The sequence below is a fragment of the Chlorocebus sabaeus genome, chromosome 15, assembly GCF_047675955.1.
Source record: "Chlorocebus sabaeus isolate Y175 chromosome 15, mChlSab1.0.hap1, whole genome shotgun sequence".
Lineage (NCBI taxonomy): Eukaryota > Metazoa > Chordata > Mammalia > Primates > Cercopithecidae > Chlorocebus > Chlorocebus sabaeus.
The window spans coordinates 3892601-3914728 of record NC_132918.1 but is presented as its reverse complement, the minus strand read 5'-3'; the positions used below and the strand labels follow the sequence as shown (position 1 = coordinate 3914728).

General features: G+C 43.6%; 1 protein-coding gene across 4 annotated transcripts in view; it reads right to left on the bottom strand.

Moving 5' to 3' along the window:
• Positions 1 to 22128, bottom strand: part of IGF2BP2 (insulin like growth factor 2 mRNA binding protein 2) — a 186166-nt gene that overhangs the window by 11792 nt on the left and 152246 nt on the right. For 2 of the 4 annotated variants that reach the window (XM_007971841.3, XM_007971845.3), the window contains 5 exons: positions 19718 to 19840; positions 19214 to 19349; positions 16226 to 16354; positions 3005 to 3073; positions 1939 to 2055 (listed from right to left, as the gene is read on the bottom strand). In XM_007971841.3, the coding sequence (XP_007970032.1) occupies positions 1939 to 2055; positions 3005 to 3073; positions 16226 to 16354; positions 19214 to 19349; positions 19718 to 19840 (574 nt within the window). The remainder of the gene's footprint in view (positions 1 to 1938; positions 2056 to 3004; positions 3074 to 16225; positions 16355 to 19213; positions 19350 to 19717; positions 19841 to 22128) is intronic. The other 2 variants (XM_007971842.3, XM_007971847.3) reach the window with 1 other exon arrangement.

Genomic DNA, 22128 nt, shown 5'->3' with positions numbered 1-22128 from the left:
TCCAACTCCTGACCTCAGGTGATCCACCCGCCTCAGCCTCCCAAAGTGCTGGGATTACAGGCATAAGTCACCATGCCCAGCTGATTGATTTTAAAAATTTGGAAATTTCCTTTGCAAATACTTGGCCTCCCTGGTTTATGCTATGGAGAGGCAGGAGCTGGGGAAGTAGAAGGCTGCTGGAGAAGACTGTTAGCCCAGCATAAAAAACACTATCTGGACCTTCCTAAGCTGTAGAGCCCATTCTGTCCTCCTGATGCAACACCGCTGTCTTTGCCCATCACAGAGGCCAGGAGCACAGTGACGCATCACCATTCGACCTTGCTGGGACCTGGGACTGTGGGATGCAGTCCATGGGACTGATCTCCCTCTTATTTTCCTAGAGGCCCTGCTGGGAATTACTCTGGCATCGCAGTTAGGTTGCTATGGTGGAAAAACACACTGGACCAGAAACAGAATAACCTGGGCAAATCTTGGCTCTCATATTCTTCAGCTTTGTGGCTTTGGACAAGTCAGTGAAAACTCCCTAGGCCCCAGTTCCTCATGGGCAATAGTAGATGAAGAGGTCCTGTGGTGGTGAGCCCCAGGAAGTGCTGGATATCCCCGAAGTCAGCAGAATTTCTATCTCAGAGCCAGCCCTGCCACATGTGTACCTTGCCCACATCCCAGCACGATCTGAGCCTCACTTTTCTCTGCTGAACAAGAGGGGGATTTGATGAGATGGTCCCTCAAGTCCCTTTTAGTTGAAATGGTCCCTTCTCCTGCCGGCATCTCAGATTGCAGGACTGAAAGCTGGGCAAGGCCCAAGAGCTGCAGCCAGCTGGGGGCATTTTCCACACTTTACTCAGCCTACCCTCAGGGGTCAGGCCAGCACCTGCCTATCTGCCTAGGCTGGCATCTCACCTGCAGCAGGCCTGCTGGGCACAAGGGCCCCCACACCTCAGGGCTCTCATCCTGTCTGTCCACTCTGCAGATGAGATCAATGAGGCCTGAGAGGGAAAATGATTCACCAAAATGAAATTCTCTGATGGTCTCAGTGCAACCCTTGTTCTGTACTACTCAGAATATTTTTTGTTTTTTCTCTAGCACACTTGCTGTGGGAGAAATTCCAGCTCTTCCTGAGGAGAAAGTGTAAGCATTCTTTCTCTCCAAGTCATGAGACTTCTCATTTGGAATTCTGGGTTGTCCCATGGTAGCAAATTATTTTGCATAACAACAAAAACTCTGTTTCCGAAAATGTTTCGTGAGGCTTGGGACGTGCTCAGCATTCTGCCCGTGAGTCAGAGCTGATAGCTGGTCTTGGAGCAGGACCAGGGGCAAATAATCCTCCCCTTTCAGCTTCTCTGATGATTCTCCACACTGTGCTCAAGGAGGCAGGATGTGGGCCTGGAGATGCAGCCACGTCTGCATTTGCAGCCTTTCCATAAGTCAAGGACCTTCCCTCCTGAGCTGCTCTGCTCAGGCTGGGCTGCTTATTCAGTTAGATCCTCAGCTTTTGTTTATGATTTTATCATTGCTTTTAAAGAGTTTTTTATTCATATTATTTTCTCATAGTTCAGGGCCTGTGAAGTGGAGACTCATTAAAGCACTGTACGCTGATACCTGCTAAGTTATCACTTCACTGCAGTCCCTTCCATTAGTTTGGGAAAATCCTCCTCCTTTCTTTATCTTCTTGAGGACAACAATGATAAAACAAAAAGGACTGGATTGGGTTGTTGGCTACTAATATTTTTTTCTAATTCAGTGGTTAGTTGAAGAGTAAAGGAAAAAGAAAAGGAAAGATGAGAGCGGACGGGGATAGTCCTGGGGCAAATGTTCTAGATCCCTGTGGGATTCTGTCTCTGCATGGTGTAGCACTGCCTGGGACTGAGAGGGCACAAGGGACGTGGGGTGAGGGGAGGTGGTAGAAAGGGCCACAAGGGCCATCGGGAGCAGCCTCACCTTGATGGAGGCTCCGGCGAATCTCGCCAGTTGTTTGATGTGTGCCCCCTTCTTCCCGATGATGGCGCCCACAGCCTGGGTTGGGATGAAGAGATTCACAACCTCCTGCTCTGGATACTGGGAGGGCAAAAAAGACAAGACAGAAGACATCATTCCAACCGGGCTCTCTCCTCCAGGCACTACACAGGTGCCAAGCGCCTTCCCATGAACCCCAGGGTGGGAAGGCCCCGCCACCCAAGGAAATGGCCAAAATGGTGCACGGGATCTTTCTGCAGCCTGCGGCTCTGCAGGTGTGAAGCCTGAGGAAGGGACCTGAGCACAGGCAGCACTCGTGACAGTCAAGGGCATTCTCCTCTTGAGCATCTCAATTTGTTGGATTCCAAAAGCTGTCTGTTCACAGGTTTTCTGTCTTATACAAATGTGATCTGTATCTCTCCTGTGTCTTCATCCAGCAAATGAAAACAGCTATTAAACATACCTGGCCTGCAGACGGCCCCAAGGCATTCCGATGAAGGGAATGGAAAGCTGCCCAACCCACCTGGTATCCAGAGAAGCATTTTCACAACTAAACCTGCCCTGACCTGGCTGCATGGTGACTGCCCAGGAAAACGGGGTGAACCATCCCTCCTGGGACCCTGTGACAAAAGGCAGAGGCTCTTGGGCAAGGCTGCCAGGGTTCCTTGCAAATGGGGTCTGTGCAAATGACGTTCACCTCATTTGCTAGACTTTGTTCAAAGATCTTTGGAAACTCTGCTTTTCAGTGCCAACAGCACCTCCTCATCTGGCCTGCCTGCCCATCTGCAGCAGCTCCTGCGACCTGTGAGGTGTGCAAGCATCCACAGGACTGTGCAACAGGAACAGCACAGGCCTCTGAAAAACCTCAAGGACGCTCGGGTGCTGGGGAGTTTGGCGTGCTCATGCTTTGAGGTGTGTCACTCCCAGGACGACCCAGAACCACAGGAGACAGGACCCGCACTATGAACATTCACTGGTCATCAAGGGCCATGTGGGCCCAGCCCCAGGAGAAGGAAAAGTGGCAGATGCGGCTGAACTGAGGGGCACTTACGGAGTGATGATGCGGGAACGGGCCAAACTGGTGATGGGGGTACAGGCTGGAAAAGTATCCGGAGTGGGTCTGCAGCATGAGAGAAAGAGTCAGTGGGCGGGTGCCCTCAGGGACCATCAATGTCCTCAAGGAGGCAAGATTTCCCACGTGCGACACAGGCTCTCTGTGGCATCAGCTGGCTCCACTGTCGTGTCTACGCACCTGTCCCTCTGTGTCTCAGATCTCTGCTCCACCTTTCCCACTGAGACCACTGAATGCTTGGCAAAAAGTCCCCTGGTTGCAGTGGCTCCTGGGCTAAATGTTCATCATTTCTAAACTGAGTCATGTTTGAGGCTTCCTAGGAACATACCAGCGGTGTGAACGCACTGACACATACACACATACACCCACTGACACTTGCACCCACGCACTCTTTGAACCTGCCCTCGGGTGGAGAGACGGGGCCAGGGCCTTCCACTTTCTGGGGAATGATGAATCGTAGACGAAAAAGAACAGAGTGTGCTGGACAATACCCAAGAGCTATTCACAACAAGCAAATGTGTTCCTGGGGAGACAGATCAGTCAGCTCCATCAGAGAATTCTAGAAGGAATGGAAAGAATCCTGAGAAGGGAGAAATGTAAAAGGAGACTGAGCTTTGGGAATCTGAAATGGGAGGATCACTTGTGTCCAGGAATTTGAGACTAGCCTGGGTAACATAGAAAGACCCATCTCTATAAAAAATAAAAATAAAAAATTAGCTGGGTGTGGTAGGGCGCACTCTGGTCCCAGCTACTCAGGACGCCAAGGTGGGAAGATCACTTGAGCCTGGGAATTTGAGGCTGCAGTGAGCTATGATTGCACCACTGCACTGGTGCTGTGCCTGGGTGACAGAGCAACGCCCTGTCTCCATAAGAAAAAAGAGAGAGACTTGAGAGAGGAGAGAAAGAAAATAAATGTGGAGAGAGAGAAGCAGGGAACAGGAGGGCAGATATGGACAGAAAAAAAAGTAGAGCTATTAAGAAAACAGAAATTTATAAACTAGCTGCTTTTATTTATTTATTTTTGAGATGGCATTTCACTCTTTTGCCCAGGTTGGAATGAAGTGGCATGATCTTGGTTCACTGCATCTTCCACCTCCCTGGTTCAAGTGATTCTCCTGCCTCAGCCTCCCGAGTAGCTGGGATTACAGGCGCCTGCCACTATGCCTGTTTTTTTTTTTTTGTTTTTTTTTTGTTTTTTTTTTTGTTTTTTTTGAGACAGAGCCTCGCTTTGTGGTCCAGGCTGGAGTGCAGTGGCCAGATCTCAGCTCACTGCAAGCTCTGCCTCCCGGGTTTATGCCATTCTCCTGCCTCAGCCTCCTGAGTAGCTGGGACTACAGGTGCCTGCCACCACGCCCGGCTAGTTTTTTTTTTTTTTTTTTTTTTTTTTTTTAGTAGAGATGGGGTTTCACTGTGTTAGCCAGGATGGTCTCGATCTCCTGACCTCGTGATGCACCCATTTCAGCCTCCCAAAGTGCTGGGATTACAGGCTTGAGCCACCGCGCCCGGCCCCAATTTTTTGTATTTTTAGTAGAGATGGGGTTTCACCATGTTGGCCAGGCTGGTCTCATACTCCTGACCTCAGGTGATCCACCCACCTCAGCCTCCCAAAATGACAGGATTATAAGCGTGAGCCACTGCACCCCGCCAAGTAGCTGCTTTTTACTGAATAAGTATTGTGTACTAGATACTAACACAGATATTTTGTGTCCACTCATAAACTCTTTTAATCCTCACGAGAGTCCTATGAGAGGAAACTGATTTTTTTTTTTTTTTTTTTTTGAGATAGCATTTCACTCTTGTAGACTAGACTGGAGTGCAGTGGCGTGATCTCAGCTCACTGCATCCTTCACCTCCCAGGTTCAAGTGATTCTTCTGCCTCATCCTCCCAAGTAGCTGGGATTACAGGCATGTGCCACCAAGCTCAGATAATTTTGTATTTTTAGTAAAGACAGGGTTTCACCATGTTGGTCAGGCTGGTCTTGAACTCCTGACCTCAAGTGATCCACCTGCCTCGGCCTCCCAAAGTGCTGAGGTTACAGGCGTGAGCCACCGCGCCTGGTCTGACATATTCTTACAGGCAGAACGCTGACCTGAGTCAGCAGAATCGTTAGCTGCGCTTTACATAAGGCTGGGTCAACACTGACATCACTGCTCCAGGAAAGGAGGTGAACAGCTCTGGGCACCATGGAACCAATTCCCGCAGGCCCACCCTGCCAGATAGTCCCCCAGGAAGACGATTCCAACAGTGGTCAGACGTAGCCAAGGCTTGGAGTCTTGGTGGTCCAGCTTTCATTTGAGGACCCCTGAGCAAATCTCACAGTGACGGGCATGCCCTCCATCCCCCGAATCTCCTGAAGGTTAGAACGTTGCCTTATGACCCAATAGGGACAAAATGAAACCGTTGCCCTTTTTGAGCTTGGAGCGAGAAGGCAGAGATGTGAACAACTTGAGGAGCTGTAGGTTACCAGCCACGCAGCCGGCGACAGAGCTCTACTTAACACGGCTGTGGTGCGAGCCTTGCTTTGACTTGGAAAGGGGCTGCAGCGGTCCCTCACGCCCACAAGAGGGCGCTATGAGATCAGCAGTCTCTTGGCAGCCTCAAGTTTTGCAGGAAGGTGGGTGAAGCAGTTTCTCTTGGCTCTGCTTCTTTCTTAAGGACCCCCTGGAAAGAACATCAGCTCCAGAGCTTTCTCTGCAGGTCCGTGTCCTGGGCCATGAAGAGCTGGGGAAGAATTCATGCAACTCCTCTGCACAAAACTCTACTCTGGGAAAAGGGCACTTCAGCCCTCCTCCCGCCTGAAGAATCATTCCTTCAGGTCTCACCGCAGAAATAATAATTCCTTTGAACTATGACTTACCATTTCCTTACAAAACTCATGTGAGGCCGGGAATACACAAGCCACAGTGTAGCTCCTATTTGGGGTTCAAATACTTCTCACATAAATACTATCAAATTTAGACTTCCTAGGAACTCAGGGTAAGAAAGAGATCTTTAAAATTAGCTGTCAAAGGATAAAAAGGACAAATTCTCTTTTATTCATGAGTCACAGCTGGAAAATTGTCACAGGGAAAAAATCTTGAACTCTGCAATTAGGAGCTTGTTTGCAGCGAAGGCTCTGCCGTTAGCCCCTGTGTATAGAAGTTCATTTTTGGAGTCAGAACATCTGAGTCTCTGAATCACTACCTCTGCAAATTGGATAAAATTATTTAACCTTTCTGAGCCTTATCCACAAACAGACTCAAATAATATCTAGTTCTTATAGTATTGTTGTGAGGGTTTGTTCATTCATTCATTCATTCAAAAGGAATTTGAGGCCAGGCACAGTGGCTCACGCTTGTAATCCTAGCACTTCGGGAGGCTGAGGCGGGCGGACTATTTGAGGTCGGCAGTTCAAGACCAGCCTGGCCAACACGGCAAAACCCCATCTCTAGTAAAAATACAAAATTAGCCAGGCATGGTGGTGGGCACCTGTAATTCCAGCTATTCAGAAGGCTGAGGTGGGAGAATCGCTTGAACCTGGGAGACAAGGGGTTTCAGTTAGCTGAGATCATGCCACTATACTCCAGCCTGGGTGACAGAGACTCCATCTCAAAAAAAAAAAAAAAGTGTCTTATCAGAGCGTTCTTTCTAATGCCCATTCCCTTCCCATACTTTTTTTTTTTTTTTTTTTAAGACTGACTAGCTCTGTTGCCCAGGCTGGAACGCAATGGCATGATCTTGGCCCACTGCAAACTCTGCCTCCCGGGTTCAAGCGATTCTCCTGCCTCAGCCTCTTGAGTAGCTGGGATTATAGGTACCCACCACCATGGCCAGATAATTTTTGTATTTTTAGTAGAGACAGGGTTTCACCATGTTGGCCAGGCTGGTCTCGAACTCCTGACCTCAGGCGATCCTCCCACCACGGCCTCCCAAAGTGCTGGGATTACAGGTGTGAGCCACTGCAGCTGGCTCATTTTTTTGCATTTTTAGTAGAGACAGGGTTTCACCATGTTGGTCAGGCTGATCTTGAACTCCTGACTTCAAATAATCCATCTGCCTCAGCCTCCCGAAGTGCTGGGATTACAGGAGTGAGTCACCATATCCGGCCCCATTCCCATACTTTCTATTAGGTGATGTCTATAGCCTCAAGTGGAAGGGGGCTTTCAAATCTTGCTTATTTATAATGGTCAGAAAAAGTAACTTGGCAATGACTCAAATAACCATTTTAATGGGAAAGCAGGCTGTAGTCATCTGCCATCTGGTTCAAGGCCCCGAGGGATAGGGAGGTTGGTAGGCAACCCTGACCCTGATGTGGCCGTTAGACTCACTGTCCCAGTTCAAGAGTCTCACTTATTTTATGAGGGAGGAGCTACTTTATTTTTGAGTGTTTCAAAAGCATTTTGGGGAGGGGGAAAGGAGGTGTGGTGGTGAAGGCACTCCTGCCAGGTGCGTCCTCACCCCCTCGCCCCCCACCCACTAACTGAGAGGCAGAGGGAGGTGGGTAATTATTATCCACAGGCTTGTTTCAAACTCTCAACTTCAGGAACACTGGTGTCTGCCTTTTCTCTGAGTTTGACTCTTCTCGGGGGTAGGTACAGGAGTATATATCAAACACACTTGTGAAAATTAGAAAAGGGAATTATAAACAGCAGAGCCTCCTTTTCCTGGGAGAACTGCAGGGTTCAAGCTGCAATGTGTGACCATCTGATACACAATTTAGGTGATATTCTGAAGCATGAAGAAATCAGGGGATGGGAAGAGTGGAGGGTGGGAAAGGGGAGAGTGCAGAGGGCAAGGACCAGGCATAGGAATTATGTTTCATTGATCTTTTGTATTGTATTTTTCATTCCAATTTCACTTATTTCCACCCTGATCTTTATTACTTCTTCTACTAATTTTGCTGTTGATATGATGTATTGCATTGATTGATTTGCACATGTCGAACCATCCTTGCATCCCAGGGATAAATCCCACTTGGTCATGATGAATGGTCTTTCTAATGTACTGTTGAATTCAGTTTGCTAGCATTTTAAGGCATATATATGAATTATGTTCAAATATTTAAATAGTTTTAGTGTGATAACAGAGTGATACCAGACTGCAAAGCTGGCAGGTGCTCCCTCTGGGCACCAGGGACATGGGCCTTAGGAAGGGGCAACAACTTGGCTAGAGGGTTCAGTGTTGTGAACATAGCTTTCTAAGATGCAGATGGTGCACTGCTCTATGCCAGCTTGTCAAAGTGTCTCCTTACGTGGAGCTGCCTGTCCTGCTCTGTGTGTTCTCACGGGACAACCTTAGAAGCTGGAGGGAGCCAGGAAATGGTGAGCCAGCAAGAGGTAGAGCCAAGATGTTAACACAGATCTCTGTGTCTGCCTCTGCAGCCCAAGATCTAAACCACTGCACTCACTGCTGAGCTCCCCTGGGACATTCTAAACTCACTGGTTCAGGTGGGGTCTGGGGAGCATGCTAAGAAAAAACTCCCCTTAGGATTGTAATTATGCTGTTGAGTGCATTTAAATACATAAATGGACAATTAAAATCCATTAGACATATATAAAGAATCAGCAGCATGAAGGAAAGGGGCCCAGCTGCACAAGACAAGTGAATGACCCCAGTGAGTGAATGGAGGGAGAAGGGAGAACTTTGTACAAAATTGTGATTTGATCTCCTAGTAAGATTCAAGAGGACAATGCCTCAATGATTTGTATATAGACTGCTATGAGAAATGAACAATCAGAGAACCAGAGTGACCCTGGATATGAAAAACATGGTTAAGTAAAAACTCAGTAGAGGACGTGTAAATAGTAGGGAAGACACTGCTGAAAAGCCCATCAGTGCACGGGACTGTTAAACCACACAAAACCAAGACAAAGAGTGGGAAGTGGACAGACACAAAGAGTAGAGTGAGGTTTGCTATAACTCTCCTCTTCTGGAGTGGCAACTCCATAAGGAGAAAATAAAGTGGATGGCAGAGAAGCAACACTAAAATTAACTATGGAAGGAAAACATTCTCCTGAGCCAAAGAAAAACACGGATCTTTAGATCAAAGCACTCAGATTCAGATTCCTGAATTCCAAGGGTACAGGCAAATTATTACAAAAGGCAAAAAAACTTATAGACACCAGGGGGAAAAAAAAAAGGACAGGCGTGGTGTTGTGCACCTGTAGTCCCAGCTACTCAAGAAGCTGAGGCAGGAGCATCACTTCAGCCCAGGAGTTCAAGACTGCAGTGAGCTGGGATCACACCACTGCATTCCAACCTACTAGATGACAGACAGAGCAGGACCCTGTTTCTTAAAAAAAAAAAAAAAAAAAAAAAGAAAGAAAAAGAAAAAGAAGAAGAAAAAAGATATCTACAAAGAAACAGTGCTAGAAGTAACATTTTTAGAGTTCTAAAGTAACTATGGGCTGGGCGCGGTGGCTCACGCCTGTAATCCCTGCACTTTGGGAGGCCAAGGCAGGCAGATCACTTGAGGTCAGGAGTTCAAGATCAGCCTGGCTAAAATGGCAAAATCCCATCTCTGCCAAAAATAGAAGAATTAGCCAGGTGTGGGGGCACATGCCTGTAGTCCCAGCTACTTGGAAGGCTGAGGCATGAGAATCGCTTGAACCTGGGAGGTGGAGGTTGCAGTGAGCCAAGATTGCACCACCGCACTTTAGCCTGGGTGACAGAGAGAGACTCCGTCTCTAGAAAGATGATAGATATAGATAGATAGATAGATAGATAGATAGATAGATAGATAGATAGATAGATAGACAGACAGACAGAAAGAAAGAAAGATAGAGGAACTACGACCCAAGAATTTCTACCCAGAATTCATTCACATGTGAAGGAAAAAGAAGGGCATTTTCAGATACAGAAAAAGTTTAGGAATCATACTCAGGCTATTTCTGTTAAAACTTGTTTGAGAAAATACTCCAGACATTTAACAACAAAAAATTCAAATAAATAACTCAAAAAATTGATAGGGTGTGGAACACAAGAAGCTGTCTGCAGTGAGCAATGAAACCAGTAAAAGTTTAGTTAATTCTAAATAACTGGACTATACGGTTGTGTATTTATTAAGAAAGCAAGCTTAGGCCGGGCGTAGTGGCTCACGCCTGTAATCCCAGCATTTTGGGAGGCTGAGGCAGGTGGATCACCTGAGGTCAGGAGTTGGAGGCCAGCCTGGGCAACATGGTGAAACTCCGTCTCTACTAAAAATACAAAAATGAGCCTAGCATGGTGGTGGGCACCTGTAATCCCAGCTGGGAGGCTGTGGCAGGAGAATTGCTTAAACTCGGAGGCAGAGGTTACAGTGAGCTGAGATCGTGCCACTGCACTCTAGCCTGGGCAACACAGCAAGATTCCATCTCAATAATTAACTAAATAAATATATATATATATATGTGTGTGTGTGTGTGTGTGTGTGTGTATATATATATATTTTTTTTTAAAGAAATTAAGAGAGAGAAGTAACCACAAGTTTGGATATTTAAAAGGCAACAGTCTGTTTTGTATCACTTTATATCAATACACATAAAAAGAAAAATTAAGTGGAAAAAATTTATATTTTCATAGGAAAATATAAATGAACAAAATCAAGTTAAAAACTTAAAAAATAAAGCCAGATCTGTATCTCAGTATAAGTCAAGATAAATTCCCTATGAATTGCAGACATACACAATCCTCCAAAGCCAACAACTAAAAACTAGTGTAAGAAAACATGGGGGCCGGGCGCGGTGGCTCAAGCCTGTAATCCCAGCACTTTGGGAGGCCGAGACGGGCGGATCACGAGGTCAGGAGATCGAGACCATCCTGGCTAACACAGTGAAACTCCGTCTCTACTAAAAAATACAAAAAATAGCCGGGCGAAGTGGCGGGCGCCTGTAGTCCCTGCGACTCGGGAGGCTGAGGCAGGAGAATGGCGCAAACCTGGGAGGTGGAGATTGCAGTGAGCTGAGATCCGGCCACTGCACTCCACTCCAGCCTGGGCGATAGCGTGAGACTCTGTCTCAAAAAAAAAAAAAAAAAAAAAAAAGAAAACATGGGCCAGGTATGGTGGCAAGTGCTTGTAGTCCCAGCTATTGAGGAGGCTGAGGCGGGAGGATTGCTTGAGCCCAGGAATTCGAGGCTGTAGTGTGCTCTAATTGTGCATGTGAACAGTTACTGTACTCCACCCTGGGCAACATAGCACAATCTCTTACACAAAGAAAAAGAAAATACGGGAGAATATTTTATTTTTGCAGTCTTGGATGGAAGAAGGCTTTTTTCCTTAGCATGACGTCAAAGGTCAGAAACTCAAAAGGAAAATATCAATCATTTTACTACCTTAATTTTTAAGTTTTCTGCATGAATTCTGGTGGAGAGAAATCTGTGAATATTTAAAATACATATGCGCTTTGAAAGAATGATTCCAGTCTTAGAGAATTTACTTTCAGATATATATACTCACACACTTGTGCAAAGATTTATGTAGAGGCACACCTCACTGTATTGTGTTTGGCTTTATTGCACCTTGCAGATAATCGTGTTTTTTACAAACTGGAAGGCTGGTGGCAACCCTATGTCACACAAGTCTATTGGTATCATTTCTCCAACGGTACATGCTCACTTTGTGTTTCTGTGTCTGCATTTTTAAGCAATATTTTTAAATTAAGGCATGGATATTGTCTTCTCAGACATAATGCTATTGCACACTTAACAGACTACAGTATAGTGTAAACACAACTTTTATATGCACTGGGAAACAAACAAAAAAAAAGTGTAACTTGTTTTATCATGTTATTCACTTTACTATGGAGGCGTGGAAATGAATCCATAGTATCTTCAAGATATGCCTGTAAAGATATTCATTTTGACATTGTCTGTAATACGAATAACTTGGAATCAACCCAAATGTGTAAAACTAGTGTGCTGGTTACAAAAATGATGATAAACTCATTTAATGGAATATTATGCAGCCATTAAATAAAACTAGGTCTAGCTATGGAAAGATGCCCATAATATGTAAAAACAAAAGTTATAATTCCCGGTGTACAGCATAATTTCATTTGTATTTTTTAATAATATGCTTGTATATATGCCAAGAAAACTTTTTTTAATGTGTAAACATAACTACGATACTTCTAGGGAGGGGGTATTGGGTGAAATGTGGATGAAACTAGAAAGGCTAAAGGGAAATGTTTACATTTAACTTCAAACAGAAGTTCATTCGAGAGATATATATAGTGAACTACATATATAGTTAAGTGGGAATTCTGTGTATGACAAAGTTGGCATTTTAAGTTGAACTATGAACTACTGTTCACTATAAATGAACATATATATAATATATACATATAATTATTTATGACATAAGACACCACAAATAAAGCAAAGAGAATATTTGTCAAAAATATTTACAACATGACAAGTGGTTAGCAGCCTTAATATGTAATTAGCTATGATGAATCATTAAGAAAAAGATGAAATAAAAAGATGGTAATAGCAGCTATGATTTACATAGCAGTTACTGTATATAGGTTTTAACTTACTTAATTACCCTCATAACCATCCCCTAATGTAGGTACTATTATTTCTCCCAGATCTGAAGAGCTTAAGTCACTTGCTCAAAGTTAAAAACAGCAAGTGACAGTGTAGAAATTCAAATGCACACAGTCTGCTCTAGAACCTAAGTCATATTACTTCTCAATAGACTGAGGGGCCAAAAATACAGAAAGCAACTTATCAGAGAGAACAAAAATGGCCAATACAAAATTTTTCAGTCATATAATAATAATTTTAAAAACCGCATATTTTAAAATATCAGACTGTGAGGAATAATTGGGAGTGCTGGTATGGAAGAAAAAGTCCTGCTCTGTTACACACACTCTTGATGGGAATGAAAAGTAATATACCTTTTTTGTATCAAAATTGTATGCTATGTATCGGCATAGAAAATGTACACATTCTTTGATTCTATTTCCAGGAAATTATTCTGAGGAAATAATTGGATAAATGAATCAAGATGTATACACACAAGGATTTCCATTCCAGAGTGAAAATTTGGGGGAAAAACTATAAATCATGTATAAACATACACACACACACACACACGCACATACCTACACAGAAACACTGCTTATATCTAGGTTAAGAAAAAACTTGCACTTTCTGCATTTCTGTATGATTTGCTGCCTTTTTTTTTTTTTTTAGGATCAGAGAAATGTGTTTTTTTTTTTTTTTTGAAAATTCAAAAGTACATACTCCCTGCTTCTTAAATACTATCCACGTATTACTTTTATCACCAGAAAAACAGTAAAAAAAAAAAAAAAAAGGGGGTAAAGTTTTCATATACACACATATGTATTAAAAATTCCAGAGTTCGGAGACCAACCTAGGTGTGGATGAGCCAGTTATAAGGAGGGACACAGACTCCCTGACCTTTGGATGGTAAAAGCAAAAGTATTAGAGCTTTGTGATATATAAAAGCAACCAAGAAATATCTTGGTTCCTTGAAATCTGAATGCCTATGTGACAGGAAAACAACACTGTCAGTATTTAAAGTGTCTCCATCACCCTATGCTGCTGTTCTCAGGAGTCCTGGGCCCACCAGGGAAGCCTACAAGCCTGTGGTGTGGACTTCCCAGGTATCGCTCCAGGAATAGCCTAGGTCCTGCACAGGTGGGTAGTGAGGGCCGTCTCCACGCCATTGGACCTGCACTTCTGCAGCTGCATGAAGGAGATGTCTGCAGAAGCCCTCATGTCTCAGACAGTCAGGGCAACTGGATTAGAATCTACTCTAATATTGACCCATGGGATCAAGATCCAAATTACCTGGTTGTTTTTGTTTTGTTTTTAGTTTAACAATTTTTAATTTAAAACCTATTTTATGAATAACAGGAACCACATATTTTAGCAAAATGGTTATTCTACTATTTTAGTAAAAATCTGAGATGCAAAGGAAGCTTTCCAACTGGCAAAACCTATTTTCAAGTTTAGAAATATTCTGCTATCAAAAGAAAAATGATCTCCTTGTTAAATTTAGTTCAGGGGTCAGCAAACTTTTTCTGTAAAGAAGCAAATCGTAAATATTTTAGGCTTTGTGGCTCATGTGATCTGCATGCATCTACTCAGCTCTGCCACTACAGGGGAAAGCAGGAATAGATAATATGTACATAAATGACCATGGCTGTGTCCCCTACAAACCTTTATTGATGAAAATAAATGGTGAGCTAGATTTGGTCCTCAGGTTGTAGTATGCTCACTCCTATATTTGAGATTACCAATTTAATTTTTTTTATTTATTTATTTTTGAGACGAAGTCTCACACTGTCGCCCAGGCTGGAGTGCAGTGGCATGATCTCAGCTCACCGCAACCTCCACCTCCCGGGTTCAAGTGATTCTCCTTGCCTCAGCTTCCCAGGTAGCTGGGATTACAGGCATGCACCACCACACCTGGCTAACTTTTGTAGTTTTAGTAAAGACGTTTCACTATGCTGGCTAGGTTGGTCTTGAACTCCTGACCTCAGGTGATCTGCCTACCTCAGCCTCCCAAAGTGCTGGGATTACAGGCGTGAGCCATCATGCCTGGCCTAGATTACCAATTTTAGAATCGGTCTAATTTATTATGCTCTTTTTCTCTCCCCACTTATATTACCTATACTGAGAGGGTAGCCTAACGTTTGAGGTTATCTTCTGTGGGGCTGTATGTACAGCCTCTCTCCAAAGAAATGATACGTGCCTCAATGCCACTTAATTGTAACTCACTGGGCTATTCTCAGATCTGACAGCAAAAATATGGGGATGTGAAACTCTCAAGCTATTCTTACTGCTTGGCACAGCCATGTGACTGACAGCTGCCACAATCCCTCATACTGCATCTTTAGGCTGCTCAACACACAAGGCTCAGTGTCAGTCCCCTCCTTCAGTTTAAGGGGAAATGGATTTAACTAAAGAGGTAGTATGGAGAGATTTAGAAATGACTCAGGGTGCCAGGCACAGTGGCTCACACCTGTAATCCCAGCACTTTGGGAGGCCGAGGCAGGCAGATCACAAGGTCAAGAGATCGAGACCATCCTGGCCAACATGGTGAAACCCCTTGTCTACTAAAATTAGGTGGGTGTGGTGGTACGTGCCTATAATCCCAGCTACTTGGGAGGCTGAGGCACAAGAATCACTTGAACCCAGGGGCGGAGGTTGCAGTGAGCCAAGATCGCGCCATTGCACTCCAGCCTAGCGGCAGAGCAAGACTCCACCTCAAAAAAAAAAAAAGAAAAAAAAAAAAGACTCAGAAGAGTCATATATAAGCACGAATGCAGAATGTGTGCATATATGTGACTGAGGATGTGGGTGTCAGTGTGTGACTGCGTTTTGTTGGCAGGATGGCACAGGGGATTCATCCTGTCTCTCTACCGATAACCCAAAAAACTACTGGGAATTCACACAATGGGAAGCCTACCCCAGAAAGCACTTCTCAAAAGAACGGAATGGCTGAGGCAATGTTCACCCACCCAGTTCTTCCCATTTAAACAGCATAAACACTGGGGGAAAGAAAGTTTGCTTTAAAAATAAGCAGTCTGTGTAGAGAAAAATTAGGAATCAAAAAAAGCTGTCAAACATCCTGAGCCCAAATCTGATAATGCATTAATCTTGAATAATGCTTGTGAATGAAAGCAGTAAGTAAAACACTCATAAAATTCACATTTCTTCTGTTGTGAACAAATACTTATTGAGAACTTACTAAATACCAGGCATTGTGCTAAGTGTTTAGATATAAACAATGTATGTAATATTTTCTTTTAAAAATTGCCTATTAATAAAACAATACATGTGACTTGTAAACATAGGTAGAAACTGCACGTGTATGTATGTAGATATATATCTCTCTAAGAATCATCCAGGTACCCTATATATTTTAACAAATGACCAACACTCATGAAATGTTCTTATTTGAGCTAACAAGTCCTTTTTTTATAATAAATTACCTTCTAGTTGATGAATTTGCTGTGAGTTTCTTTCTTCGCTAGTTGTGACATACTATATTTAAGAACATGTGTTTACAGGATGGTTTAATATTAAGTTAGTTGCCCATTAGGAAGAAGTCCTAAGAAATGTTGAGTTCAACCTACATTGGATTCATCTCTACTCAAGCATGGCCTTTAAATGAAAGCTTCCGTTCTGATTCCACATAGCAGAGTCATGCTGCTGCCTGGAGGTGCCCAGCGCATAAGCAAACCTCCACAAGCTGAGCTACTTACAGCGAAGGGGTGGTAGGGGGCAGCGGGGGGAGCTCCGCGGGGCCCTGCTGGTGGAGATAGCACGGACAGTCCTGTTGAAAAGATGCCAAGTGCGCTGAGGTTCAACCCTGGGATCAGATTGGCTTGTTGCTGGGAATAGAAATGGAGAAAAAAGATGAAGGGAGGAGACCAGAGAGGCCCGCACGCCTGGGTCAACCTCCCTCTCTTGTCTGAATGGCACCAGCGTCTCCCAATCAGCTCTGCCCAGGCTCTTCCTACCCTGTATCAGAGGTGGGTGCCACATCTCAACCTGACCATGGTGTTCCTTCAAGGCTTCTCTGCCACCCTTAGGCATGTCTACATATCTTATCATGGAAAATGAGGCTCTTCCTGGGGATGGCAGCCACCTTGCCAGCCTCACCCCTGCTAACCCTTCATCTCCAACCTGGTCAGTCCTGTTCCCTAAATACCTCTGAGCCCCTGCACATGCTATTTATTTCCTAGGCAAGGAAGTGCTTTTCTCCCTTCTCACCTGGCTAAGTCCTACTGACTTGCAGGTTTCACTTGAGCAGAGATGACCCTTCATGCAGGAAGCTTTCTTTCATCCCAAAGCTCAGCTCGAATGCCCTGTCTGTGCTCTCCAGCACTCCTGTTTCCCTATGCCAGCACTCATTACGTGGTATGTGAACAGCCTGTTTAGTTACCTCTTCCCCTTTTAGTCCAGAATTTCCTTGCAGACAGAGATTGTCTTACTTAGTGTTGTGTTCTCAGTGCCTGGTACATAGTAAGTACTCGATAAATATTCGTTGAATGATTGTTTAAAACAAATTGGATTAACAGGGTTTTCCAACTCTATCCACGGAAAGATCAGATCCTTCACATGATGTAAAGTCCCACATACGTAAACTCCATTATCCAGCTTTGCGATGGTTTACAACTTTGTCTCTCTGCTATTTAGTTGTTGGCTTTGTGATCATCTTGCTTGCTTATTTTACATTTCTACATGGGGATGGTCACACAGGCTGGGGGTGGGTTTTAACCATACAGGTCTTCAGAGGCAGAGGAACATGGTCACCCATTCCCTGAACATGAAGCAATTTCCTAACATTTTCTATTTTCTCATTTTTGGCTACATTCACTCTGTAACTTGCCTTTTTTTTTTTTTTAAGAACATTTGGAATAGCAGGGCTCATATCCTTCGTCTTTACCTCATTTTGTCTATAAGATGTGATAATTTCGTTATTCACCTACCAGTGCATGACTTAGGCATAGACATGAATGAACCTAAGTGGTAAGCTCAGGTGAAGATGTATGAATCACTCAGACCCTTCTGTAGCTTTTCCAGGTGTTCACAGAAAGAGATGTTTATCATAAGATGTCAAGAACCCACAGGAAGAAAATGAGATTGTCAGATGATACTTCCACAAATATACGCAAACATGGGGAGAAGATCACACTGCAGTCTCCTGCTCTAGCTCTTCTCATCACACCCCATAATTATCATGTGATGTGGGCTGCTAAGGTGGGGGTCGGGGTGAGGTGGGGACAGATTCCGGGCTGCAGTAGAGGGTACAGCAGAAAGTGCTGCAGTGAGGGACTTGGGTTTAACCTATAGAGTGCTTTGTCCACATTTATTTCTCTAGGAAATATTATCAGGTCTGAGATTTGCTTCAAGGTCATCCAACAGGTATGAAAAGTGGATGTAGATGAGGGTTTAGAGGAAACAAAACAGACGGTCAGTTGATAACTGCCAAAGGTGGATTATGGGTATATGAGGGCTTATTGGAGCATCCTTTTCACTTCTGTATATGTCCGAAAAATCTAATTAAAAAGTGAAAAAATTTACTCCTCTGAGCTGAGCTGGACTTTTGCTGATGGCCAAATATTTTAAAGGTCTTTTTTTTTTTTTTAATGCCGGATCGGCATCTCCCCATTAAGAGTAAAAATTAGGTAGCAATCACAGGAAGGACAAACCTAATTGAGTCTGCTACAAATACACAGTAAAGGCTCAAGTGGTTGACAACATTTATCAGACAATCTAAAAGTGCAGATCAGCAAGCAAGGAAAATCAGAAGTTAACTTTAAAGCATGCGTTTTTAAAATTTAAAAAGGAACAGGACAATATTACATAAGGTTCAGAAGGCTACATACATGGAAAAAAATCCCACTTTTCTAACATGCCAGCTATTTTCATTTTTGTATGTAGCCTTCCAGTCATTCTGATCCATGTTATTTTACATAATTGTAACTTTAGTTACATACATTTATATCTTGCTTTTTTTTTTTTTTTTTTTTTTTTTTTTTTTAATGACAGAGTCTCCCTGTGTGGCCCAGGCTGGAGTGCAGTGGCACGATCCCGGCTCACTGCAAGCTCCGCCTCCCGGGTTCACGCTATTCTCCCGCCTCAGCCTCCGAGTAGCTGGGACTACAGGCGCCCGCCACCACGCCCGGCTAGTTTTTTTTATATTTTTAGTAGAGACGGGGTTTCACCATGTTAGCCAGGATGGTCTCGATCTCCTGACCTTGTGATCCACCGGCCTCGGCCTCCCAAAGTGCTGGGATTACAGGCTTGAGGCTTTTCTTATTTATTTATTTATTTAGAGATGGGGTCTCACTCTATTGCCCAGGCTGGAGTGCAGTGGCGTAAGGCCCACTCACTGCAGCCTCAACCCCCAGGACTCAAGTGCTCCTCCTGCCTCAGCCTGTTGAGTAGCTGGGACTACAGAAGCATGCCACCACACAGAGTCATTCTTGCTTTTCTTAATAAACATTATATCATAAGTTTTTCCTTAAAAATGTTAGTCTTCAAAGTTATAATTTTAATATCTTCACATGATGTTGTCCCCTGCACTTATTAATGCCTTTATCCTAGGAAGTCAGGAAAAATTCTGCATACCTATCCTAAGGCACTTCCTGATTAGCTGAATGACAATTATTCTTAAGAGAGCCTTGAGCACTACCTGAAAACACATGTGAAAACCAGCAGAGAAGAAAGCATTAGGGACTTACATTAACAGCCAGCATATCATTTTCAAAGGCCTCACGTAGCTTCTTCATAATCTCTATCTCAGCACTGGCACAGGCCTCAACTGTGCCCTTCACAGTGATGGTTCTTTCCGGGTTGTATATGCTCAAATCCTGCAAACTGACCCGTAAGAAGAAAAGACAAATTTTGTTTTCAACAGGAAAAATAAAATGCCAAAAAAAAAAAAAAAAAAAAAATCACAAACAAGTTTTGGCGGAGAGGGAGAAGACTGAATTCTCTCATAACACACTGTGGTGTAGAACCCCTGCCTTCCTATTTCAAACCTTACTCGTGATTTAGATAACATCCATAGTGAAAAATGTCTACCTGGTAAGTATTTACGTATTTTTTAAGAAAATGATGATGGAGATAACTGTATCACTTATGATTATATTCCCATTTTGGGAAAAGTAGGTGAATGAACTGGACCTATCAAAATGCTCAGGTGTTCCATTATTGGGCATGATTAATCTGAATAAGTGGCTTACGATGAGATTGTTATCTTGGTCCCTGTTTCATGTTCAATTTTCTTCAAATTTCTGCCTTCTTTTCCAATCAGTCTTCCAACCAAGCCATTGTGGGCCAAGATTTTCAGAGGAATCTCTTCGGCTCTAAAAGAGACACGCAACAAGTGAACACTTTAAGATAGGTATAATGGTTGTCTCCCAAAAACCATTACCTTGCTTTTTTCTTACAAATGGAAGACATTTTGTTCAGGTACCAAGTGACGATGGGATTTAGGAGAGGTCAGGTCCCTTACCGACCCCAGTTCATGAATTTTGATTAACATAAGCCAAACCATGGTAATTCTACTCCTTTGTAGTAACTGGTTGGAAGTGGATCCATGAGTCTGATCTGGCCAATGAGGGTATTACAAGAACTCTATTGGGTAAAGAATGTTCTCCTTGCTCTTAAAAAAAGGTACAAGGGAGAGTGACGTTAGCGAGATGACAGACGAGGAAGCCACAGGTCTCTTTCCCCCTCACAGACACCTCAAATTAACAAGAGATAGACCAGAATGCTTCTGTGAGAACTCTAAAGATCAGCTGAGAAGCTATAACGTGAAGTCCACTGTAAACTAAGAAGGCATTCCAGGCTGGGCACTGTGGCTCACGCCTGTAATTCCAGCACTTTGGGAGGCCAAGGTGGGCAACTGCCTAAGCGCCAGAGTTCGAGACCAGCCTTGGCAACATAGTGAAACACCGTCCCTACTAAAAATACAAAATTAGCCAGGCATAGTGCTGCATGCCTGTAGTCCTAGCTACTGGGGAGGCTGAGGTGGGATTGTTTGAGTCAGGGAGGCCAAAGCTACCGTGAACCATGATCACACACCTCTGCATCCAGCCTGGGCTACAGAGCAAGACCCTGTCTAAAAACAACAACAATAACAACTATACACACACACACACACACCATATATAGATATAGATATATATAATGTCTTCACATGATGTTGTCCAGTGTACTTATCATAATTTACTAGTAGGTTTCCTGAATATATATATATGTGTATATATGTGTGTGTGTGTGTGTGTGTGTGTATATATATATTTCCAGCAAAAAAGGTAAGAACATTCACAGTGTTTTCAAGGCCCCACCCCCTACATGGCATACTGAAGAGCAAAGGGGAGGAAACCCTAAAGGCTGGGCTCCTCCTTTGGGACAGAAACAAAGACTGGATTATGCATACAACATTTTGGCTTGTTTGGAAGGTGCTAGAAAAACTGGTTTTTATGTCACTGACTCAGAGCACTGACAGGATCAGCATCAGAGTTCAGAAGCTGCTGAAAGCAGAGGCAAGCAGCATTCAAGAACTGCAGTTCTACAGTCAGACACCAGAGGGATCAAGAGATTAGAACAGTATTGAGAGGTCCTAGAACCTCTAGCTAGGCTGATTTCAGGTCTTCCACTGCCCAAAACCAGTACACAGAGACCATGAGAGGTGGTTTCTTTTTCAAATGCCCAAATCCCAACAAAAAAATTTACTAGGCATACAAAGAAACAGAGAAACATGACCCAATCAAGGGACCAAAATAAAACTTCCAAAAACTGACTCTAAAGAATACAGATCTACATGCTCCCTGACCAATAATTAAAAACAATTGTAAAGATGCTCAATGAGTATTTTTAGTAGGGACTAAAAATAGTCCCTACTATGTTGCTGAGGCTCATCTCGAACTCTGGGGCTTAGGCAGTTGCCCACCTTGGCCTCCCAAAGTGCTGGAATTACAGGCGTGAACCATGCCCCCAGCCTGGAATGCCTTCTTAGTTTACAGTGAACTTCATATTATAGCTTCTCAGCTGACTTTAGAGTCCTTACAGAAGCATTCTGGTCTATCTCTTGTTAATTTGAGGTGTCTGTGAGGGGGAAAGAGACCTGTGGCTTCCTCGTCTGTCATCTAGCTAACGTCACTCTCCCTTGTACCTTTTTTTAAGAGCAAGGAGAACATTCTTCACCCAATAGAGTTCTTGTACTGAGCTAAACAAGAACACAGACAGACAACTAAATAAAGTTGGAAAAATTATGCATGAACAAAATGAGAATATCAACAAAGAGACAGAAACTATAAAAAAGAACCTAACAAATTCTGGAGCTGAAAAATACAACTGAACAGAAAAATTTGTTAGAGGAGTTCAACAGCAGACTTGACCAGGCAGAGGAAAGGACCAGCAAATTTGAATACAGGTCATTTGAAGTCTTCAAGTCAGAGGATTAAAATAAATAAATACAGTGAAGAGAGACTAGGGACCTATGAGACATGCCAAGCAGATCAATATAAGCATAATGGGAATCGCAGAGACATGCCAAGTAAATCAACATAAGCATAATGGGAATCCCAGAAAGAAAAGAGGGAACAAAGGGGCAGAGAGCTTATTTGAAGAATAGCTGAAAAATTCC